Source organism: Watersipora subatra, chromosome 5, assembly GCF_963576615.1.
Source record: "Watersipora subatra chromosome 5, tzWatSuba1.1, whole genome shotgun sequence".
Lineage (NCBI taxonomy): Eukaryota > Metazoa > Bryozoa > Gymnolaemata > Cheilostomatida > Watersiporidae > Watersipora > Watersipora subatra.
Window position 1 is genome coordinate 42,628,582 of NC_088712.1, and position 19,488 is coordinate 42,648,069.

At 33.7% G+C, this 19,488-nt stretch overlaps 1 protein-coding gene across 1 annotated transcript; it reads left to right on the top strand.

The window, feature by feature from the left end:
• Positions 1-5,536: 5,536 nt before the first annotated feature.
• LOC137396849 (uncharacterized) lies at positions 5,537-18,159 on the top strand. Its single transcript, XM_068083158.1, has 5 exons — positions 5,537-5,582; positions 11,299-11,549; positions 16,010-16,291; positions 17,027-17,080; positions 17,606-18,159. The coding sequence occupies exons 1-5, from the start codon at positions 5,569-5,571 to the stop codon at positions 17,686-17,688; spliced, it is 684 nt and encodes a 227-aa protein (XP_067939259.1). The 5' UTR covers positions 5,537-5,568; the 3' UTR covers positions 17,689-18,159.
• The last annotated feature ends 1,329 nt before the right edge of the window (positions 18,160-19,488 follow it).

Genomic DNA, 19,488 nt, shown 5'->3' on the forward strand with positions numbered 1-19,488 from the left:
AGAACACTCGTGGGCAAGACTACTGTGATCCAGTATCTCCCAGGCTCAATTAAAGACCACTGTGTATTCCAAGAATAATCACATATAGAAAGAATCTTATACATTGTGTAAATAGAGTCTATCAGTTTTCTTTTATAATTTTTGCTTTCATGATCTCTTGTCAGGTTATTGGTCTTTGTAGTAATATATTTTTAATAATTAGTACATATACTTTTCACAAAATATCTATATGCTCATAGATACATTTAGCATCTGAAGATACACTTTTTATCCAAATAATTGTTTAGGTTTAACATACGTCTAAAGGTTTAAAAACATGACCTTGAAGATTTATTACCTTTTCATTTTGCTTGTCAAAAATACAAAACTCCAGTATTATAGTTTTTTCTAGTTGAATTCCAAATAGTGGGTCTACAATTATTTTAGTGTTAATATCATATCACTTCTAGTCAGGATAAAATAGTTTAAAATTGGCTTCTGATTTTTGTGACTTTGCAGAATATTTGCAGTTTTTGCTATTTGTATATTGTGTCTCTCTCAAGAACCAATAGGTAGTGCTAACTTAATACCTCTCAACTGTTTCTGAACTGTAAATGATTGTTTATTTGTAGTCTAAGAGACTTGGCACTGTCAATAGTTTTATGTTTACATTTTTTATTGTGATGAAAAGGGTTGCATACAGCTTCCCTGGGAGTATAAGTTGATAGTCTGCAACTTGGCAGTAGTCAGAGGTATGGAGTTCTGTTTATAACAACGTGATGCAAAATCTGTTGCATGCTGCGGGCTGCATACAGCTTCCTGAGAGTATAAGTTGATAGTCTGTAACTTGGCAGCATTCAGAGGCACGGAGTTATGTTTATACCAAAGTAATGAATAATCTGTTGTATGATACAGTAGGAATTGGCAAGCAAATGAGTACTAGCATTTGGTGAATGTTAATGGTTACCCAGTTTAATGTAGCTTGACACTATCAGATGCAAATTTATATTGGTCAATGAAATTAGAATCTTTAGATGTGAAGAACATAACGTTTACTTTAAAGTTTTAGAGAATTTGTTTTATTTATTTTATGTTAATTGTTTAAGAATTTATATTATTATATATTATAAGTGTCGTTGGTTTGCCAGAGTTTGCGAAATTGTGTATTCTTTTAAAATGTAATCATTTTAAGAGAAAAATAATAACATCAGTGAAATGGTATTTATAAAAGTTCAGTCGGATAGTTGACAGGTGTATAGAAGAATTTGCAGCATTCGGTTTTCAGCAACAGATTTCATGTAAGGCTTTCTAAATACGCTTTAATTCACTGCTAAAATAAATAATGAATCTTATAATGCAAAGAAGCTCTATCGTTGGCTAATTTTAACAATGCTTATACAGTCAAAGATTGTAAATATTTTAATTTTACATTGTTACATGTGAGTTACATATATTTGCATGATTGAAGATTAATGACAATTCTAGCAACAGCTACTACCAAAATAACAATTTGTAATAACATTTGAGCTCTCATAATATTATTTGTAGAATTTATTACCTTCTACGATAGTGGAGAGGGTATTAGCATTTCTTGAATACAGTCCTTGAGATATGAAGCTCGAACAAATTCATATACTTACATTTATATACAAATCAAAAGTATCAAGCTAAAGTACATATCAAAAAATGCAGCTATTCTATACCACTGCCAACCTTTAGCATTAGTAGACATCTCAATGTCTTTGTGCAATGTTTGAGCAATATTTACCTGGTAAAATATGCTACACTCTAAACTACACATGTAGGTTAATTAATCAGAACAATACATACATGAATGTGTGTAGAGGTTTACCTGTTAAGTTCCATTTGAGTTAATGTATTTGACTTTCTCCTAACGTAGATGATGATAAGGTAGTGACTCACTAGATTTAGAGTTCTTAATTCAATCTTTTTACTTTTGTTCATTGGAAGTATGGAACACAAAAAGTATTAATGCGTTAAAAGCCTTACATTGTATGTACTATTGTAGGGGATCGTCTGCACATAAACCCAGGTTACCGTAATTCCTCATTGATGACTAACTTTGCACAATCTCTACCAAATGTGAATCTGACTTATTCATGATGGTAAATAGGCTTCATAACAAAGTCTAGAGCCTGTGTTTGGGAGTGACTTTCTATCATATATAATGCAAGCTTCTGCAAAAAGTGCATCAAATTTTCATAACCTTTTACGATTGCTTGCCAGATTGTCTTAGAAAACAAATTTTATTCGATTTGAAGACGAGCATAAAATATGGAAGAAAAAGTCTCCAACTTGAATCGCAGTAATGAAAAGGTAACTCTGTTGGAAGAGACATTGGTTAAATATTACATTTTTTGGTTATCCTTTTATCATAACATAATTGATTTGTAAAGTCGTAAAGGCTTTTTGTGTTTTTACATTAATAGTAATGGAGATCAGCAGTTGCATTTGTGAAACTGTATGGCATCAGTTAATAAACTTCATGAAAATATCAAGTCAAAATCATGACAGATTTTCATCTCAATAACAAACTTTGAAAAAAACTGTGCAAGTTTTCACAAAAACCGTTCAGTATGAGTCATCAAAATCAAACGATCTTCTTTCATAGGTAAAAAATGCCTGATTAAAATAGATTAAACTAAGTTAACCACTAGTTAAGTTAGTGTTACATAACTGGCTGTTGAGAAAGACACTTTATAAATAAAAAGAACTGCAACTCGTCTTCATAGTCAAAAAATCGTAAGCCAATATCGTATGACGCTATCATGACAGGCATAACTACAACACTAATTCAATTTTTGATTTAAAAGTTATAACAGAGCTAAATTCAACTATAGCGCTGGAGTTTACGTACACACGGAAATCTGAAAGCAGTTCCAGTTTTAGCAGAAATACCCACTAAGGACAACATTATCAACTATTTTTATCATTTGATCTTTGTTTCTGCTTATGTGTAAAACAAGGCAAGCAAGCTCATTGGCTAATGGTATAGCAAGTTATCCAGTCACCAGTATAATTGATTACCTATGACAACATCTGAAGAGGTTGGCAACGTATTGTAGATACATCCATCCCAATCTAATATCACAAAGCAACACGGAGGAACGGTCATACGAAACGGTTTGGCTTCAAAATATATGAAAAGAGTGCTTAGAAATTTATCATGCATGGTTTCTTATTTCAAACTTGTCTACATATTCCTAATGATAGGCAGTTAATTTTAATACCAAAACAACAGAAAATTATGAAATCCATTTTATCCAGTCTTTTAAATCATGTTGGCCAAGCTTTATAATAGAACTACCAAGTATCAAAATATAGACAAGATGAAACTCTTCAATAATATTTATAGCATATTTTAAGGTAGCTGAACTACTTTAGGTAGTAGTCTTGGTTGTCTACTCAGTTGTCTTCTACAATAATTTTGAATTTATTGCAGAATGCTTGTGAGTTAAAATATTATTACTTTGTTTTCACCAGCTGTTATAAGTCTCAAATAAATACTCTGTAGTTTCTAAATTTAATACATGACTTTTCAAGCTGGCTGTCAGGCATTACTTAAAATCAGTGTTGGCAACAAATTTAGCTACACACGCACGCACACACGCACGCACACACACACGCACACACACGCACACACGCACACGTAAACGCACACACACCCAGACACAAGCGCACACACAAACACCCACACAAACACACGCATACACGCGCGCACACGGGCCCAGGCACTCACGCACACACATACACACACATACAAGTAGACTCAGAGTTATCCTTAGCTAGCACAGCTTACTAGGCTAATGTGTTTTAGTCACATCAGACCAGAAAGTTGTGCCACTGCAAAAAGGTACTTGGGTTCAAGTAGCTTTTTGGGAGTGAAAATCGCTTAAGCTACATGTATGTTGAAGCAGCTCCCTCTTACAATGCATAACAAGCTTCGTAGCATTGATATTTCCCATTAGTCAGACTGTCCATGGGTTAAAAACATTTTATTGGACTGCTCCGTATCTGGCCAATCATTAACTTAGCTATCACCCCTCCCTCAATAGCAAGTCTAATGCATTAGCTGTAATGGCTCTCAAAAGGTGAGCTTCTATACCTGTTTATGTACACATTGATTAGAGTGATAGAGGTGTGTGTTTAGTTTATCTGTTAGCCTCCTTTACTAGTTATGCTTAATATCACTACGTCTCCTGCAAATCCACATTAATTAGTATTATACTTGCTGATACTATATTGTAGTACAATTACTAGAGAATGATGGAAGTGCTCATAAAGCATGTAAGTCATAGGAATATAGCTTTCTGTAGATGCCATATTAAGCAACAACTTCTCAAGAAGTCCTGAATATGAGCATTTTAACTCCGCTTAGAGATGATGGAGGTCCTACTGCAAGATAAAGGAAGTTACTAGCATTACATCATAATAGTCTTGAAACGCACTACATATTGACCATGAATCTTCCACTGACTTTAGTAAACATCGCTTTTAGCATAGAATAGACACCGACTACAGGTTAGAGGGTCATAAATAAACCTGGCTGTTAAAGTCAGGCAATCAAATAAGTATATTTGCAACTCCAGGCATTTTCAGTTTGAATGAGAACTAAAACTGCGTCACTCTGTCATTCATCTATATATACCTCTTAGTGTTTGTTTATCATCTTTTCTTGTCATTTGTCTTGCTTTAGTGATTTGAATCTAGCAACAAAAACTACTTCACTGGAGTTGAACTAGTAACCACCATTCCTGCAGGCAAGCATGCTATCCAATACACTTTGCTGCTTTTTTATGTTGCCCGACAATTGAGCACACAACTATGCAGTGCAATTACAACTAGGAGCAAATATTTATGCAGCATCCTAATGATTGATATTAGAAGGCCTGAAGTTACTTTTGATACGTAATATAATGATAGTAAGCAAACATTAATTGCAAACAGTCTTGCTCTTATGGCAGTACACACACACCACACACACCACAAACCACACACACCACACACCACACACACCACACACACCACACACACCACGCACACCACGCACACCACGCACACCACACACACCAAACACCACACACACCACACACACCACACACACCACACACACCACACACACCACACATACCCCACACACACCCACACACGCATGCACGCACACACGCACACACAGACACTTACACACTTTGTAGTAGAATTGGTAATTTAACCAAGTTTTTCAACGAACAGCAACAAAAGGTATGAAAAATATAAACATTCTGAAGTCGGACATATTAAAATAAAGAACATTAGACTCTTCCTATTGCATAATGAGCTCATACCGCTTGCAGGTTACTAGTCTAACATGTTTTGTATGGGTTTAAGTAACTTTTTGGATGTGAAACAGCCTTATGCTGAAATAACTTCATCTAACAATACTTAATAAGGGTTGTATGCATTGGTATTTCCCATCAGTCACATTATCCAGGGTCTGGAAAAACAAGTCTTTATGGGACTGTTTCAGCACTAGTCAATCATTACCTTATCACCACTCAGCTCAATAGCAAGTCAAATACATCAGCTCTGATGACTCCCAAAAGGTAGGCTTCTAGACCTATCCGTTTGCAAGTTATTTACAGCAAAGGTGGTGCATGTGTAGTTTACGTTTTAGTATATTTACCAATCTACCTTTTGGTATATCATCTTAATAGACATGTATCCCTTATTTAGTACCATACTTGCAGATAATATATTGTAGTAAATTAAAAAGTTAGTGAATAGGGTTCTCCTAAATGCAGGGATTCCCAATCATTTTCACTAGGCTTCCCCTCAGATTTATTCAGAAATTAGAATTCCTTCCTAAATGTGCTACATTGCTAAAAAAACAGCCAATAGAAATTATTATCAAACTTTTAGTATGTGGACAAAAATATGACGAAATATTTGTATCCAACATGTGACTATGTAATCAGTTCTGTTGCGGCTCATATGGGCACACTACTATTAACTTAAGCTTTGTTTTGAAAAGATCACAGCACAGATTATATTGTGCAATCAATCGATTACGATTACGAGCTTTAGATTTAATGGTAAGTAATGTTTAGACACCTGACTCAGATAGATATTTAGTCGCAAACAGCAACAGCTGGTGATCGCATACCATGTGGTCACATATTATCATGTGATCACAAAGGATAAGATATGGTTATTGTTAGCCAAAAGTCGCATATTGCCGATGTTCCGAATAAAGGTTTTGCTGCTGAGTCAAACTTAAACTCCAGAAACTCATCCAGACAGTCATCTGGTACCAGCTTTGCTTCACACTGAAATGGATTGATAGTCAGAACCAAGTCTTTGGTGGGTATTTTTGAGAAATAATTTTTGAACTCTGTGTGAAGGTTTTTCAGATGTTCTGCAAACTTGTTCTGAATTTCAGCAGGAAGAGCCAGGTTGCCGCTGTCAAGCAGGTTGTATGAGCTTTCAAGCGTTGCAATGTTTTACGGCAGACTTTCCTATTCTAGTTCATCATGTTTGCTTTAAACACATTCGGCTGATTGATGAATCTAATAACTTCAGTATTAGGACCTTGCAAAGTATCTATTAGATAAGTGACCTGAACAGTGTAGTTGTTGTCTGTGAGCTTTAAATGAATAGTCTCTTTTCTTTGTAGCTCAGTAAACGATATCAGTTCATTTCGGAAACTGAAAACTTGAGCTGTGACATAATATGATAACCAGCAAACATTTGTGGAATACAAAAGTATTCGGCGACTGGCATTAAAGAACAAACAGATCAACAGAGAGACTTTGAAAAAAAATTGATTGTGTACAAAATGCGAATATGCCATTAACTATGAGCAAGAAGCTACATCAGTTGACTCATCCAGCTGATTAGCGAAGAGCCCAAATTTAGATTACTTTATCTGCCGGACATCCTGATCTTATTGTCATTAACCATGTTGCTAATCTTTCTCTGCACTGTGTTGTTAGACAAAGGCACTGCAGCCAGCTTCTCAGCCTCCTTTTCTAATATAAGCTCTGTCATCATCAGTGTCCATGGCTCTCTTAAATCTTCTCCGATGGTAAATGACATTTTCTGAGCAATTTCATATGCTACCTTGTATAAGACCTTTAGTAGTTTAGAGTTTGATTTCCCAAAAAGCCCCACCCATGTGTAGCTTCATCTGCGTAAAGTGTTTATTATGTCGCTCAAAAAGTTCTGATTCCTTTCTGTTTGTTGAGGATGTACTAAAGAAAGATGCTCCTTCAATTTGTTGGGTTGTGTTGAATCATTGCTCAATACATTCATGCATGACATATATTGGGGTTTTGCTTCACCGCTGCTTACTAGACATTTTAATTCATATTGCATGTAGCTTGCATCATATTTTCATTTTTTGCTGGTACTCATTATGTCATGAAAGTTATTGTTAGTTTAATATTTAGGCCATATTTTAACTCGAAAGTTGTAGTTTGAACAATATTACACACTCATGCACACCCCTCATACACAACTGTGCATTATAAAATGACATAATAAAAAACAGAATGTGCTATGCTCCAGTTACTCTGTTGACTGTTGGGTAATTACTGTTACTAGTATCTACTACTGCTTGGCACAAGCAGCCAATAAAAATGCAGTACTACTGAACATCATACTATAAGCCAATAATTCATGCCTGGATGTAGCTGAACATGTCAGCATGGCAGTTGACTAGTATTACTTATGGTATAAATTGGAGATTGCTAAAAGAAAGCACTCAAACTTACACTACAGGATAGAAGCAGAAAATATATGAAGTCAAAAACCTCTCTGTTTTTCCCTGTTTGTTTAAAATTTCCCCAAAGGGGAACTTCCCCTTTGATTTGGAACCCCTGCCTTAGTGTATGTGAGCCATGAGGATACAGCTTTTTGTAGTTGCCAGATTAAGAAACACCCTCAAAATATGCTGAATATGAACTTTTGAACCCCGTCTAGAAGTGTTGTAGATCTTACTTCAAGGTAAAGAAAGTTACTAGCATTTTATCAGAATAGCCATACATTGCACTTTGCGTTAAACATGACTTTTTCATGAGTTTTTTCTAGGCTAGCATAACAGCTGATAAGCTGTAGTCTAAGGATAGGTTTGCACAAACAATTTGATAAATGGTGTTTTTCTAACATAAATGTAAAAGATGCACAAGCTGCAGGTTTGATGGTCATAAATAAATCTGGCTGGAAAAGTCAGAAATCAAATAAGTATATTTGCAATGCTAGACATTTTTAGTTCAAAAGAGAGTTAACTCTGCTTTTTTCTGTTTATCTACAAATAAATCTTAGTGTGTGTTTATCATTTTTTTCTGTCATTTGTCTTGCTTTAGCGATTTGAATCTATCAACGAAAACACCGCTTTGCAGAGGATTTGAACTTGAAAGGACCAACTATACAGACAGACTTGCTATTTAATACTTACATTGTTCTTTTCATATTTCATCATAGTTTTGTACACATTTACATGTACGCAGAACAGTTAGAACATGCTACACATGCTTATGCAGCTACACATTTATATTTGTTAGTACATTACTAAAGAAACTCGAGTTAGGCTTGATGCATAGCATAATGAATATAAGGAATCAACTATCATAAACAAGCTGATTTTAGACATCTTTGAGCACGGTTTTATTTTACAAACAATTTTGACTAGCTCAAGTTACTCAAATTTATTGGATAAAAAACAGAGTCAGTTGCAACTTAATTTAGCAACTAATGCTAAATTTCTGGGCAAAAACTGTTTTGTTTCCTATGCAATGTTAGGTATTCAGCTAGCGTCATCATAAAAATGACAAACAATCAGAGAAACAAATGCATTGTACGTAGAGTGTGCGGTGGTTGTGCGTGCATTTGAAAGGGGGTCTAGTACAAGTAAGTATGTGTCATTTTGTTTATATTTGTAATGCAGATCGATGACAGAGTAGTGCTTTTAGTGCATGCTAGAGTATTACATGACTAAATAATCTGTTTGTTGTATAATTTCATTGCTACATTACATTGTAGAAAAATAAAACATTACCATGGCCTCTCGAGTTATAATATAAAAGTAAATAAGTGAGCAGTGGAAGACTCAGTGGCTCTATCTAACAATGTATTAACTTTGCAGTTGACTTATGAGAACACCATTGCTTTATTTAACTGTTTTGGTCAATAAGATCACATTTTTACTTTGGTAACGCTTTGTTGCATGACCAGGCTACTGTGACCAACTAAAGTCACTTAGAAAAAGGCTATTCTTTACAGAAAATTATCAATAATGAATAAAGATCTCATATCAGCTGTGATAACCTGTTGGTAATCTTGAGTCGATCTTCTCCTATACAGTAAACTTTGAAAAATGTCTGCTTTGCAATAGTTTAACGATGTTCAACTCTTGCCAATACCACCAGTGCAGTCAAGGTTTTTTTAGACAGTCACCTATGTTTGTAGCTTAGATGATAACCAATTTTAGTTATTTGCTGATAATAAGTTAATTTCATAAAAAAATTGACATTTTAATAAAGTACATATTTGCAGTGATTTACACAATCATGATTGTTAGGATACATTCATATGACCTGTTAACAAGTTACACTTGATTGTTTCTTTGCTATATGCAATTGGTATAATTGCAAACAGCCCCATTTTAAGGTAAATAGCTACATTTGACCACAGGAATGTTAAGTTGAAATAGTAGGACTTTTAAATTAGATAGAAAATGTTAATAGTTACAAAAGGAATGCTCATGTATTTCTAAATCATACTCCATAACATTTTCCATAATACTTCAATATAATATATCTAAAGGTGATAATAAAAGTATATTTTTGAGTGCAGCTGGGATTTTTACCTCAATCCTTTAACACAGTAGATAGTATTGACAAACTGTCTGACTAAAACAATGTTGAACTGAAATATTAAGACTTAGTAATTACATAAGCAATGTCAACGGTTACTAGGAATAGAGGTTATTTTCATTCTTAGCTTTGCTATTCATCTGAACAATAGAATAAAGTGGCTGCAAAAAACCTTTCAAGTCTCTTGAAACTATGTAAACAGACAAACTAGAAAGGATACAAAGTAAATGATTACTATGAATAGAGGTTATTTTCATTCTTAGCTTTGCTATTCATTACAACAATGGAACAAAGTGACTGTAAAAAAACCTTTCGAACACCTTGAAACAATGTAAACAGACCACCTAGAAAGTAAATATGTTTACAACAGTGTCAGAAATCAGTTCACTTTCTTCAACGGATTATAATTTGTAAAATACAAAGTCAATTACACAACACAAAAACTATAGACTGTTTATACATATATAGCTGACCGAGCACTATTATTGTGTTTGATCAGTGTTCGATGTAATAGAACATAATCAATTTTTTCTGTTTTTTGCACAAAGTTGGTGTCAAATCAAAGAATGTTGGTAAGCTGATGCTTTTAACAAGCAATAGCCTAAAGAACTACTACAAACTTAAGCTACTTTATCTGTGTTTGTCACTAAACGGTTAAAGCCCAAATTTTTAATTTCATTAACCTTTAATCTTTTTAATTTTATTAATCTGTTAACAAAAACTTCTGAGAAAATTTTTTCACATGGGAAAAATTTAGTCCTAATTCCTAGTGCTCATATTTTGTGTTAGAAGTTTGGTTTGTTGTTTTCTTCCACCAGTCTGCTCAGCTGGTTCATGTCAGCAGTATTTTACATGTAGACCTGTAGCACAGATTACTGATAGAGTAGAACTTTCACATTATTAACTTCACAAACATCTTTCACATAAACATTTCTCTAATCAACTTTTACGTCTGATTAGTTAACATTTTTGAAGAATAAAATGATTACTATTTTTAAAGCCATAAATCTGTTAGAAAGTTGATGCAACAAAATGGTTAAAAAGTAAATACGCTTGTTTATTTTATGTTTCCATTTGGATGGTGTACTTCAGGAAATTTCCAAAATATGCAATGGGTTTGTGCTCTAGGCATAGGTAATAAGTTTTTTCTATGTGGTGAGCATGGTTGGTAGATGATAGTTTCTTGGTTCATAATGTTCTACCTACATCCATGGAGAAAAGCTATATTATCAGCAAACCTTGAAGTTAAATGTATTGATTTAACATAAAAAGAATGTCCTAATTACTTATTCATAGCTTCTATGACAGTGCCTCATTTATTTCAATGATTAGTAAATATAACAGTGTATCAATCAATTAATCAAAAATACTTGATCATATTAAATGGATAAATGGAATAAATAGCTACCAATGAATGTAACTCACTGTTTAATGGTTTTATTGACAGGCTTTACTTGCTGTTTCTTCTTCACTCACAACTGCAACATGATAGCTTTGCGCTATTTCAAGCAAAGATTAATTGGCAGTGCAGCGGTAAACAGTCAGAGTATACCTACCTTGATTGTCAGACAGACAGGAGTCTTACTGATGGATGCTACTACCTGATTCACTTTGCTCAGTACAGACCTTGTAATGATGTCTGTGATGGAGTAGAAGTTGGGTCTAGAGATGAAGAGAGATGTAATGCCGACTGTCCAGGTACTTAAAGTAGTGAAGTCAGCATATTTTACTAGATTAGTTAAATATGATAACTGGAAGGATGATTATTGTTTTTTGACGAAGTTCTAAAAATTGTAAGTAATATTTGAATACTAACGAGTTACAGACTTTTTAACATCTCTAATTTTTAATATTGTTTAATTACATTCACGATCCTGTTTCCTCTTACAGCATGATACTTTATGTAGTTCCTATCTAACTCATTTACTCGAAGCAGGCATAACACATTGTAAAACTCGATTGATGTTGTCTCTAGTGTCCATCTCGAAACGTAATGTTTATCGTGTTCTATTTTTTATTGTCAAACTTTCATTAGAAAACACTTTTCTATCTACATCAGGGGTTGTTAACCAGTAGGGAGTTCCTCCCAGGGGGGAAATTTTGAATTTTAGGGGGGAATTTGGCAGTTTGCAAAAGAGGATTTCCGTGGTACAAATCATTCTTATATAAAGGGCAGCAAGGTGTGATTAAGTTTCAGTAGTTTTAACAAAGCTAAGATCTAAAAACTGGAAAAGGTAAGGATTGCTACACTGCATCTATATACATACCTGCAATGCTAATTGTTCAGTTACCGATTTGGTTTGCATAAACGTATAACATTTTTACAATTTGCTCTGTAGCCTAACATATGTATGATGTTTTGCTCATGTAGATATTGAATGTATTCAAATATTTTGATTGCAAATCCCATATTGTGGGTGTTAGAAATGTCAAAGACAAAAAGATGAACATATGATGATTCTTACCTTAAAAGTTGACTTGCAACAAAATTCACATTACAGTTATTTGATATCATGAGAATCACCATGTCTTTCTCTGTTATGTTGTAGGTGCAAAATATATGAGAATGTGATTTCAAGCTTTTAAAAGCAAACGAACAAACATTTAATCGCAGCTACACAAGACCAGCATAGTTTGGATTCGCTCTCTAAAACGGCTCAAATGGGACGTATGTGTTACAGGATGGTTTCTGTTTACACTTTCATGCAACCTAATTCGTCAAAATATTTTCACAAATATACTGCACAAATTCAATAAAACTATGACTATCATTCTTGCGGGTCTGTTTTATCGTAATTGTAATGCTGTCACTTTTAGCACTGATATCTTATAACTTGCCATAAAAAATCATTAAACTTTTTAACCTTAGCTCAAAGGAGTACATATCATTGTCTGTTAATCATGACGAGCCTGTTGGTCACCTGTGATAATCGAAAAGTGATGCGAAAATTCTTTGTGAAGTATTGGGTCACATGATCAGATTAGATTACGACATGATGATTAGATAATGCCGAAACAAAACCGTAAAGTAGCGAGCATCTATATTACGAAGTAATACGATACGAAGTTTTCGGTAAAACCCGAAGTGTTTGTCATAAACTAGTGCTACGATAAATTTTATATTGAGCTTTTTATTGGCCTTTCAATTCATGTGAGACGATAACAAAATTGACAAGATGAACAAGATGATAACCAAACTGTAATGAATGCGTTAGAAAAATAAAGATTTTAATCTACGGCGGCTTTTCGTTTTTGAGCTTTTAAGAGCTTGTAAACACGTTTCCACATATTGGGCACCTACAACACAACAGAGTAAGACATGGTGAATCTTTTGATACCAAATAACTGTAATGTGATTTTTGTTGCAAGTCAACCTTTAAGTATGGATTCACTCGTATGATTAAAGAGGCATCGAAGTACCAATATGTGTTTTGTGCATGAAAGTGCTCGCTAACAACTCCATGAACCCACATTAACTTAAGCAACACTTAAGAAATAAACATGCAAAACACATGGATAAATCAAAACCTTTTTTTGAAACTAAAGAGAGAGAACTCAAGCGGGCAAAACTGGATTCTACTGGCAGCTTTCATATCTAGGCACAGGCCATTACCGAGGCATCCTATGCTCTGTCTTACCGTATCGCCAGAGATAAGAAACCACACACCATTGGTAAAACATTAGTTAAACTTTGTCTGCTGGAGTGTACTAAGATTATTCTCGGAGACACAGCCGCTTAAAAAATAGCTGATTTATCCCTCTCAGACAACACAGTGAAATTGAGAATCGATGTTATGTCTGCGGACATAAAGAGGCAAGCAATTGAAAAGATCAAGTCATCTCCCATGTTTGCCATTCAACTTGATGAGTCAACTGATGTTGCTATCATTTCACAGCTGATGGTGTTTGCACGATATGTACACAGAGAGACAATTGTGGGAAAATTTCTGTTCTGCAGTCCTCTAACAGAGACCACCACAGCTGCTGATGTTATGAACCTGGTTTCCAACTTCTTCAGCAAAGAACATCTGGACTGGTACAAACTAATTGGAGTTTGCACTGATGATGCTCCAGCCATGCTTGGCTATCGTGTTGGATTTGCATAGTTGGTAAAAGAAAAGAATCCTTTAGTGGTGAGTATCCATTGCTTCATTCACAGACAAGCGCTAGCAGCAAAAACTTTTTCCAAAGGATTGCATGAACACCTTTCTTCAGTGAATAAAGTAGTAAACTTTATCAAAGGCTCTGCCTTGCAAACACGTCTCTTCCACAAGTTATGCGAAGATATGGATGCAGTGCAATCATCACTATTGTTCCACACTAAAGTTCGATGGTTATCAAAAGGTAACATGCTTATGCATTTTTTCAATCTACGAGCAGAGGTCAAGGAGTTCTTTAAAACTCATAACAAACTCATACTACTAGCTTCAATGCAGGTGGAAGGATTCCATCAGTGTCTTGCTTAACTGGTTGACATATTTGATTCAATCAATGAAGTGAACACAAAGATGCAAGGTTGAAATATAAACGTGTAGAATGTAACTGATAGTATCAATGCATACGAGGACAAGCTCAAACTCTGGGTAGAAAGACTGGCTACTGGAAATGTTAGATTTTCATTTCTGGTTCTGCATTCATTAGTTGACAAGAAAGCTCATTCCACTTCTTTGCTAACCGACATAAAGCATCACTTGAACAGCTTGATAGCAGAGTTTGAGAGATATTTTCAGAAGTTAGATCCTAGGACAAAACCATTGATGAGCCTGACCCGAGACCCTTTCAGGCACAATGTCCACGAGATTCCGGAACAGTTTTAGAAGTTTTTGAACCTGATAAATAACTCTGCATTAAAAGATGACTTCAATGAGCTATCAATTATAAAGCACTTTTGGACTCAGGCCCACCAATTTTATCCTAACTTAAGCCTGGCCGCTTTAAAGATGCTTATACCATTTGCTTCCACATATATTTGCAAGTCAGCACTTTCAGCACTGCTAACCATAAAGAACAAATGTAGAAACCATCTGGAAGTAGAAGTTGACCTACGGTGTGCCCTATCGACAGCAACTCCTAACATCAAAATTCTGGTTAGCTCCAAACAAACACAGAAATCACACTGCTGACTGTCTTACAATGATAGATATATTGAGTTTCAATATGCATTCATTTTTATTATTTCATGTAAATATGACTGTAATAAATGCATATATACATGTATATATATATATACATATATATATATATATATATATATATATATATATATATATATATATGTAAACAAAGTTCACTATCTAGGTAGGTGCAGGGCATTATTTTAAAGGAGTTGGGAGGGGGAGGAATTTCTGTCTTTATGTTTGGAAAAGGGGAATGGGCCAAAAAAGATTAAGAACCACTGATCTACATGCTAGGTCATTCCGGCCAAACTTTTTATTGTCGTCATCTCATAAGCTTTATTTAAAGGGTTATAATAAATTACATTTTTACTTTTACCACAGTTTCTTTATGAGAATGCCAGCTCTAATTGAGGGCCACCTCCATTTGACCACCGCTTTGAAACTATGATCTTCATGAACCCATAATAGTAAGCCATCAGTAGAAAAGCGTCCACAAATTGGATTATCAATAAATCATTCACTCCAATAACAATTAATTTTCTCATTGTCCAACACCAAAGCTTTCATTTTTTGTCATTCAAACTTTAAAAGCAACTACATAGAAATAATAATAATAACTATCAGGCTAATAGTAGTTCCTTGTTTACCGTGGTCTTGATTTCCCAAAATTCAGGTGAGCCTTTTGAAAAATACCGCGACAGCTTCGATTTGAATGTCGTCTCAATTTGACTGCTACTATAGAAAAAGGGTTAAGAAATGGTGTTCAATCAGATGTTTCATGGTAGTTTGTTGGTTTGCTCCAAAAATAACATTTACCCAACATTGAACGTTGCTGAAATATTTTTTATGCAGTGTAGGCTTATGGTAGTATAGCATGTATTGAGAGCATACATTGCATTGTGATTTCAAATTCTTTTCCCCATTAATTTTTATAACTATGAAGTATTTGTTTTCTTTTCACAAATGCTGTTTAGCCACTCTAATAGGAAAAAATTAATAAGAACTAAAGTATAAGCAAAATTTTAACATGGTATCTTTCAGAATACCTTACCAACTACTGCCAACCCAAAAGCCTTGAAGCTTCGACTGCAACTCAGCCATTGTCAAGTGATGGCATGAGCAGGGTGAACCACGAAGTCGCGTCAGCTACTCAGATAAACACTTTGGACACAGTACAGATGAAGGTGTTGGTTACACTGATATTACTTGTGTGTCTATTACTGACCTTAACTATTGTCTCAATTGTCCTTTGTCTACAGTTTAAGAGGAAGAGATCCAGGCTTCTGCTCCAGGATAATACAAAACTGCGAACTAAAAATACAGGTAATGAGTATATATCTTCAATCAACTTAACTTTACACACTCAGAAAATATTGTTGTGAAAGTTCAGTTGTTGTTTCCACTCCTATTAGTCATTCAAAAGAAATAAATGACAAATGCGCTATTAATATAGACATCTGTAGAGAAAATCGTAGAAAAAAGATGATTTTTATTGAAATATTGAGTTCTCACATGTGTATGGATGGGGCTTGAAACAAGCAAATAAATATGTATGTTGTGAGATTAAAGCTGTACAGGTAATTATCCTAAACCATTAAAACGAAATGTTCAGAAATTGACCTAGATAATTATTCAGAAACCATTTTGCAGGCATTGGGTTTACATATTTAAAATAAGGATATAATGAGGTTTTATTGAATATGTAAATTTTTGCTTTTTATTAACTTTCCAATGAACAACCAAGTTGTAAATAAAAATTGTAGCTTTCTAGTTTTGGGGTCCAGTTTTGGTGTCCAGTTTTGGGGTCCAGTTTTACACAAAACTGCGCCAAAACTCATTAAATTGTTTTAGGTTATTATAAAACCTAAATGCAAAGTTTTCAATCAAAGCACAAAGAAGCTCCTGGACAACTATAAGTGGCTTTGTATTAGCTAACAAATTAAATAGGAAACACATAATTTTGTGTGTGAACTTGTTAGATGAAAAGAGGGGATTTGTAAACGCTGTTAATGAGTATTTAATCAATGACTTTCAAGCTTTTACTGTGTTGTATTTTAGTAGCTCAAGAAGAACTTGGAGAAGCCAGCAGCTTGACTCCGCAGTTTTCCACAGGTATATATGAGTAACAAGCTATAATGATAAGTTCAATCAGACACTCATCTTCAGTGTAAATCAATTTATAATGTACACATACCTTCAGTGTAATGTACATATATTTATACCATGTACATACTTTCAGTGTAGTGTCTATTTATTAATAACATACGCTCACCTTAGGCATACGTGTACATGTACAGTGTACACTCACCTTTGTTTTTATATTCATAACAAACACTTTCCTTACTCTATTTTTATTATATACATAAATAATTTACTAATTATAATAAGTATTGAATTATGATTAGTATATTAAAGGTGGTCACTGACCATCTTGAGTAATTACTTCTTCTTCAGTATCTAAAACAACTGACGAAGACTTTCTCTCTACTTGCTCCTCATGAAGACAGAGTTTTTTTCTAATGATTAAATTGTCTGTTTCACTTCTCATATCTATAGAAATTTAAATTCCATCTTTAACAGTTGATGTCATTTCCCATAAATCTAAAGCTCGATAAGCTTTTTGATTTTGTCTTGCAGGTTATCCAACACAAGCGATTGGAGATCACAATGATAATTTGAAAAATATAAAGTTGGATTACGAGTATGAGGCGATAATATAAGATTAGGTGTGAGAAGTTTTAGGACTAACTACACAAAACTTATAAAACTTTTGTTATCGGTTTCTGTTTGACAACTGAGTTTGTTTTTCACATAGTAGATATCAAACAAAATTTGCATTTTACATATTTATGCTTGCTCATTTTTAATAATTCTGCCAATTATATGCTAATGAATTGCATTGTTGTTACAGATAATGCAAGAATTTTATTTGACAACTTTCGATATACTTTTACATATTTGCCAAACCTAAATGTAAAAGATTTTGTAGAAGATTCTTCTTTTTCCTCCATTTTTTATTATTTCAAACTCATGTATTTAGGACAATATATATAATCTCTTTTAATATTTTATGCTAGCATATTGTTGTCTGCTATATTTTATTACTTGCTGTACAACCCAGTGTTACCCAAGTCATAAAAAAGTATTTGTCCAGAAAATTTATTTGTATCTAACATATAACAACAATTGCCATTCTAGCTTTCGAACTACATATCATGAGATAACTTTTTGTACAGTTAAAATAAATTAAGCAAGAAAATAAAATCAATTGTAAAGGTTTTGAAACTTTGTCATGCAACTGTAACATTCATACTTCAAATCATGAGGAAAAAGTTTTGTGAAGGACCCCTTAATTAAAAATAAATCAAACAACTGTGTATGTTTTCAGACAAATGTAAAATTAAACATTCATAACTTAAAAGAAGTGTTTGGTTGGAATAAATTAGTAGAAAAAATGTAAAATTGTTTAAATGTAATTGTGAAATCATTAGTAAGTAATGGATAAATATAGTCCAGTTTGCTTATATTACAATAAAAGAATTACTTGGCATACAATTATATGATTTCAGCTTGTTTCATTGTTGTCATGCAAAAATTGGAATATAGGTTAATATCATAGGCTGTAGGTACAAATCTGCATCATTAAAAATAATATCAAAATAATATGTTAACCTTATTAACTATTATAGTTACCTACTGTACAATGACTTTAGTGCATTTTGCTGTTATGATCTGCTATGTTGGAATATTATAACATTACAATGTACTACATGGAAAGTTATTACCTTCGGGATAGACATGTAACATAAACTCTCAACCTAATGGACTTAGTTTACTAAACACATGCTTGACAGAAGTTTTAGTATGTATTTTAGTAAACCTTAAACTTTTAACTTTAAATTTATCATTGCAAAATGTTTTTGTTTTAACAGATACCGGATATACCGTATAACGGATACGGATAACTCTCCATGGCAAGTTCAGTAACGTATATATTTTAATATGGTATATAATCATCCACAAATAACCAAACTTTAAGATTGAGATAACTTATTGTTGATTTTGTGGACCAAACAAATTTGACTTAACGAAACAAGACGAAGAATTATTGCGTTGCATACACTTAGACCTCCAAATATTTCTAAACAGAGTAATTGAAACGCGTGGGCGACAGGCTAAAATAATTAGCGTGTGCATGGGTGGTAAATTATATGACGTTTTTGTTCAGTGGTAGAGAGTCCGGATAAAATTCTTGTTTATGCATGCATCATGAGTTTAACTCCATCCGAACATGGTATTTTAATACCAAAATTGTAATAATTACAGCTGGACAATCAAACCAACGAATACACATACGGCCAACTCTAAGAAGAGAATCTAAATATTGAAACAAGCTTACCCTTGTGAATAATAATTTTGCAATTGTCGTTGATAATGATATAAAAGCATTTAATTTGGAAAATCAGGATTTTCAGCAAGCTTAGTTTCAGAGTAAACCAATATTGTTTAAGTTAGCTGTA

What these genes read in the sequence shown, in the direction of transcription:
- LOC137396849 (XM_068083158.1), top strand. An exon ending in ATGTAATGCCGACTGTCCAG is followed by an intron (nt 11,550 to 16,009) that starts GTACTTAAAGTA and finishes GGTATCTTTCAG; the next exon opens with AATACCTTACCAACTACTGC. An exon ending in GACTCCGCAGTTTTCCACAG is followed by an intron (nt 17,081 to 17,605) that starts GTATATATGAGT and finishes TTTGTCTTGCAG; the next exon opens with GTTATCCAACACAAGCGATT.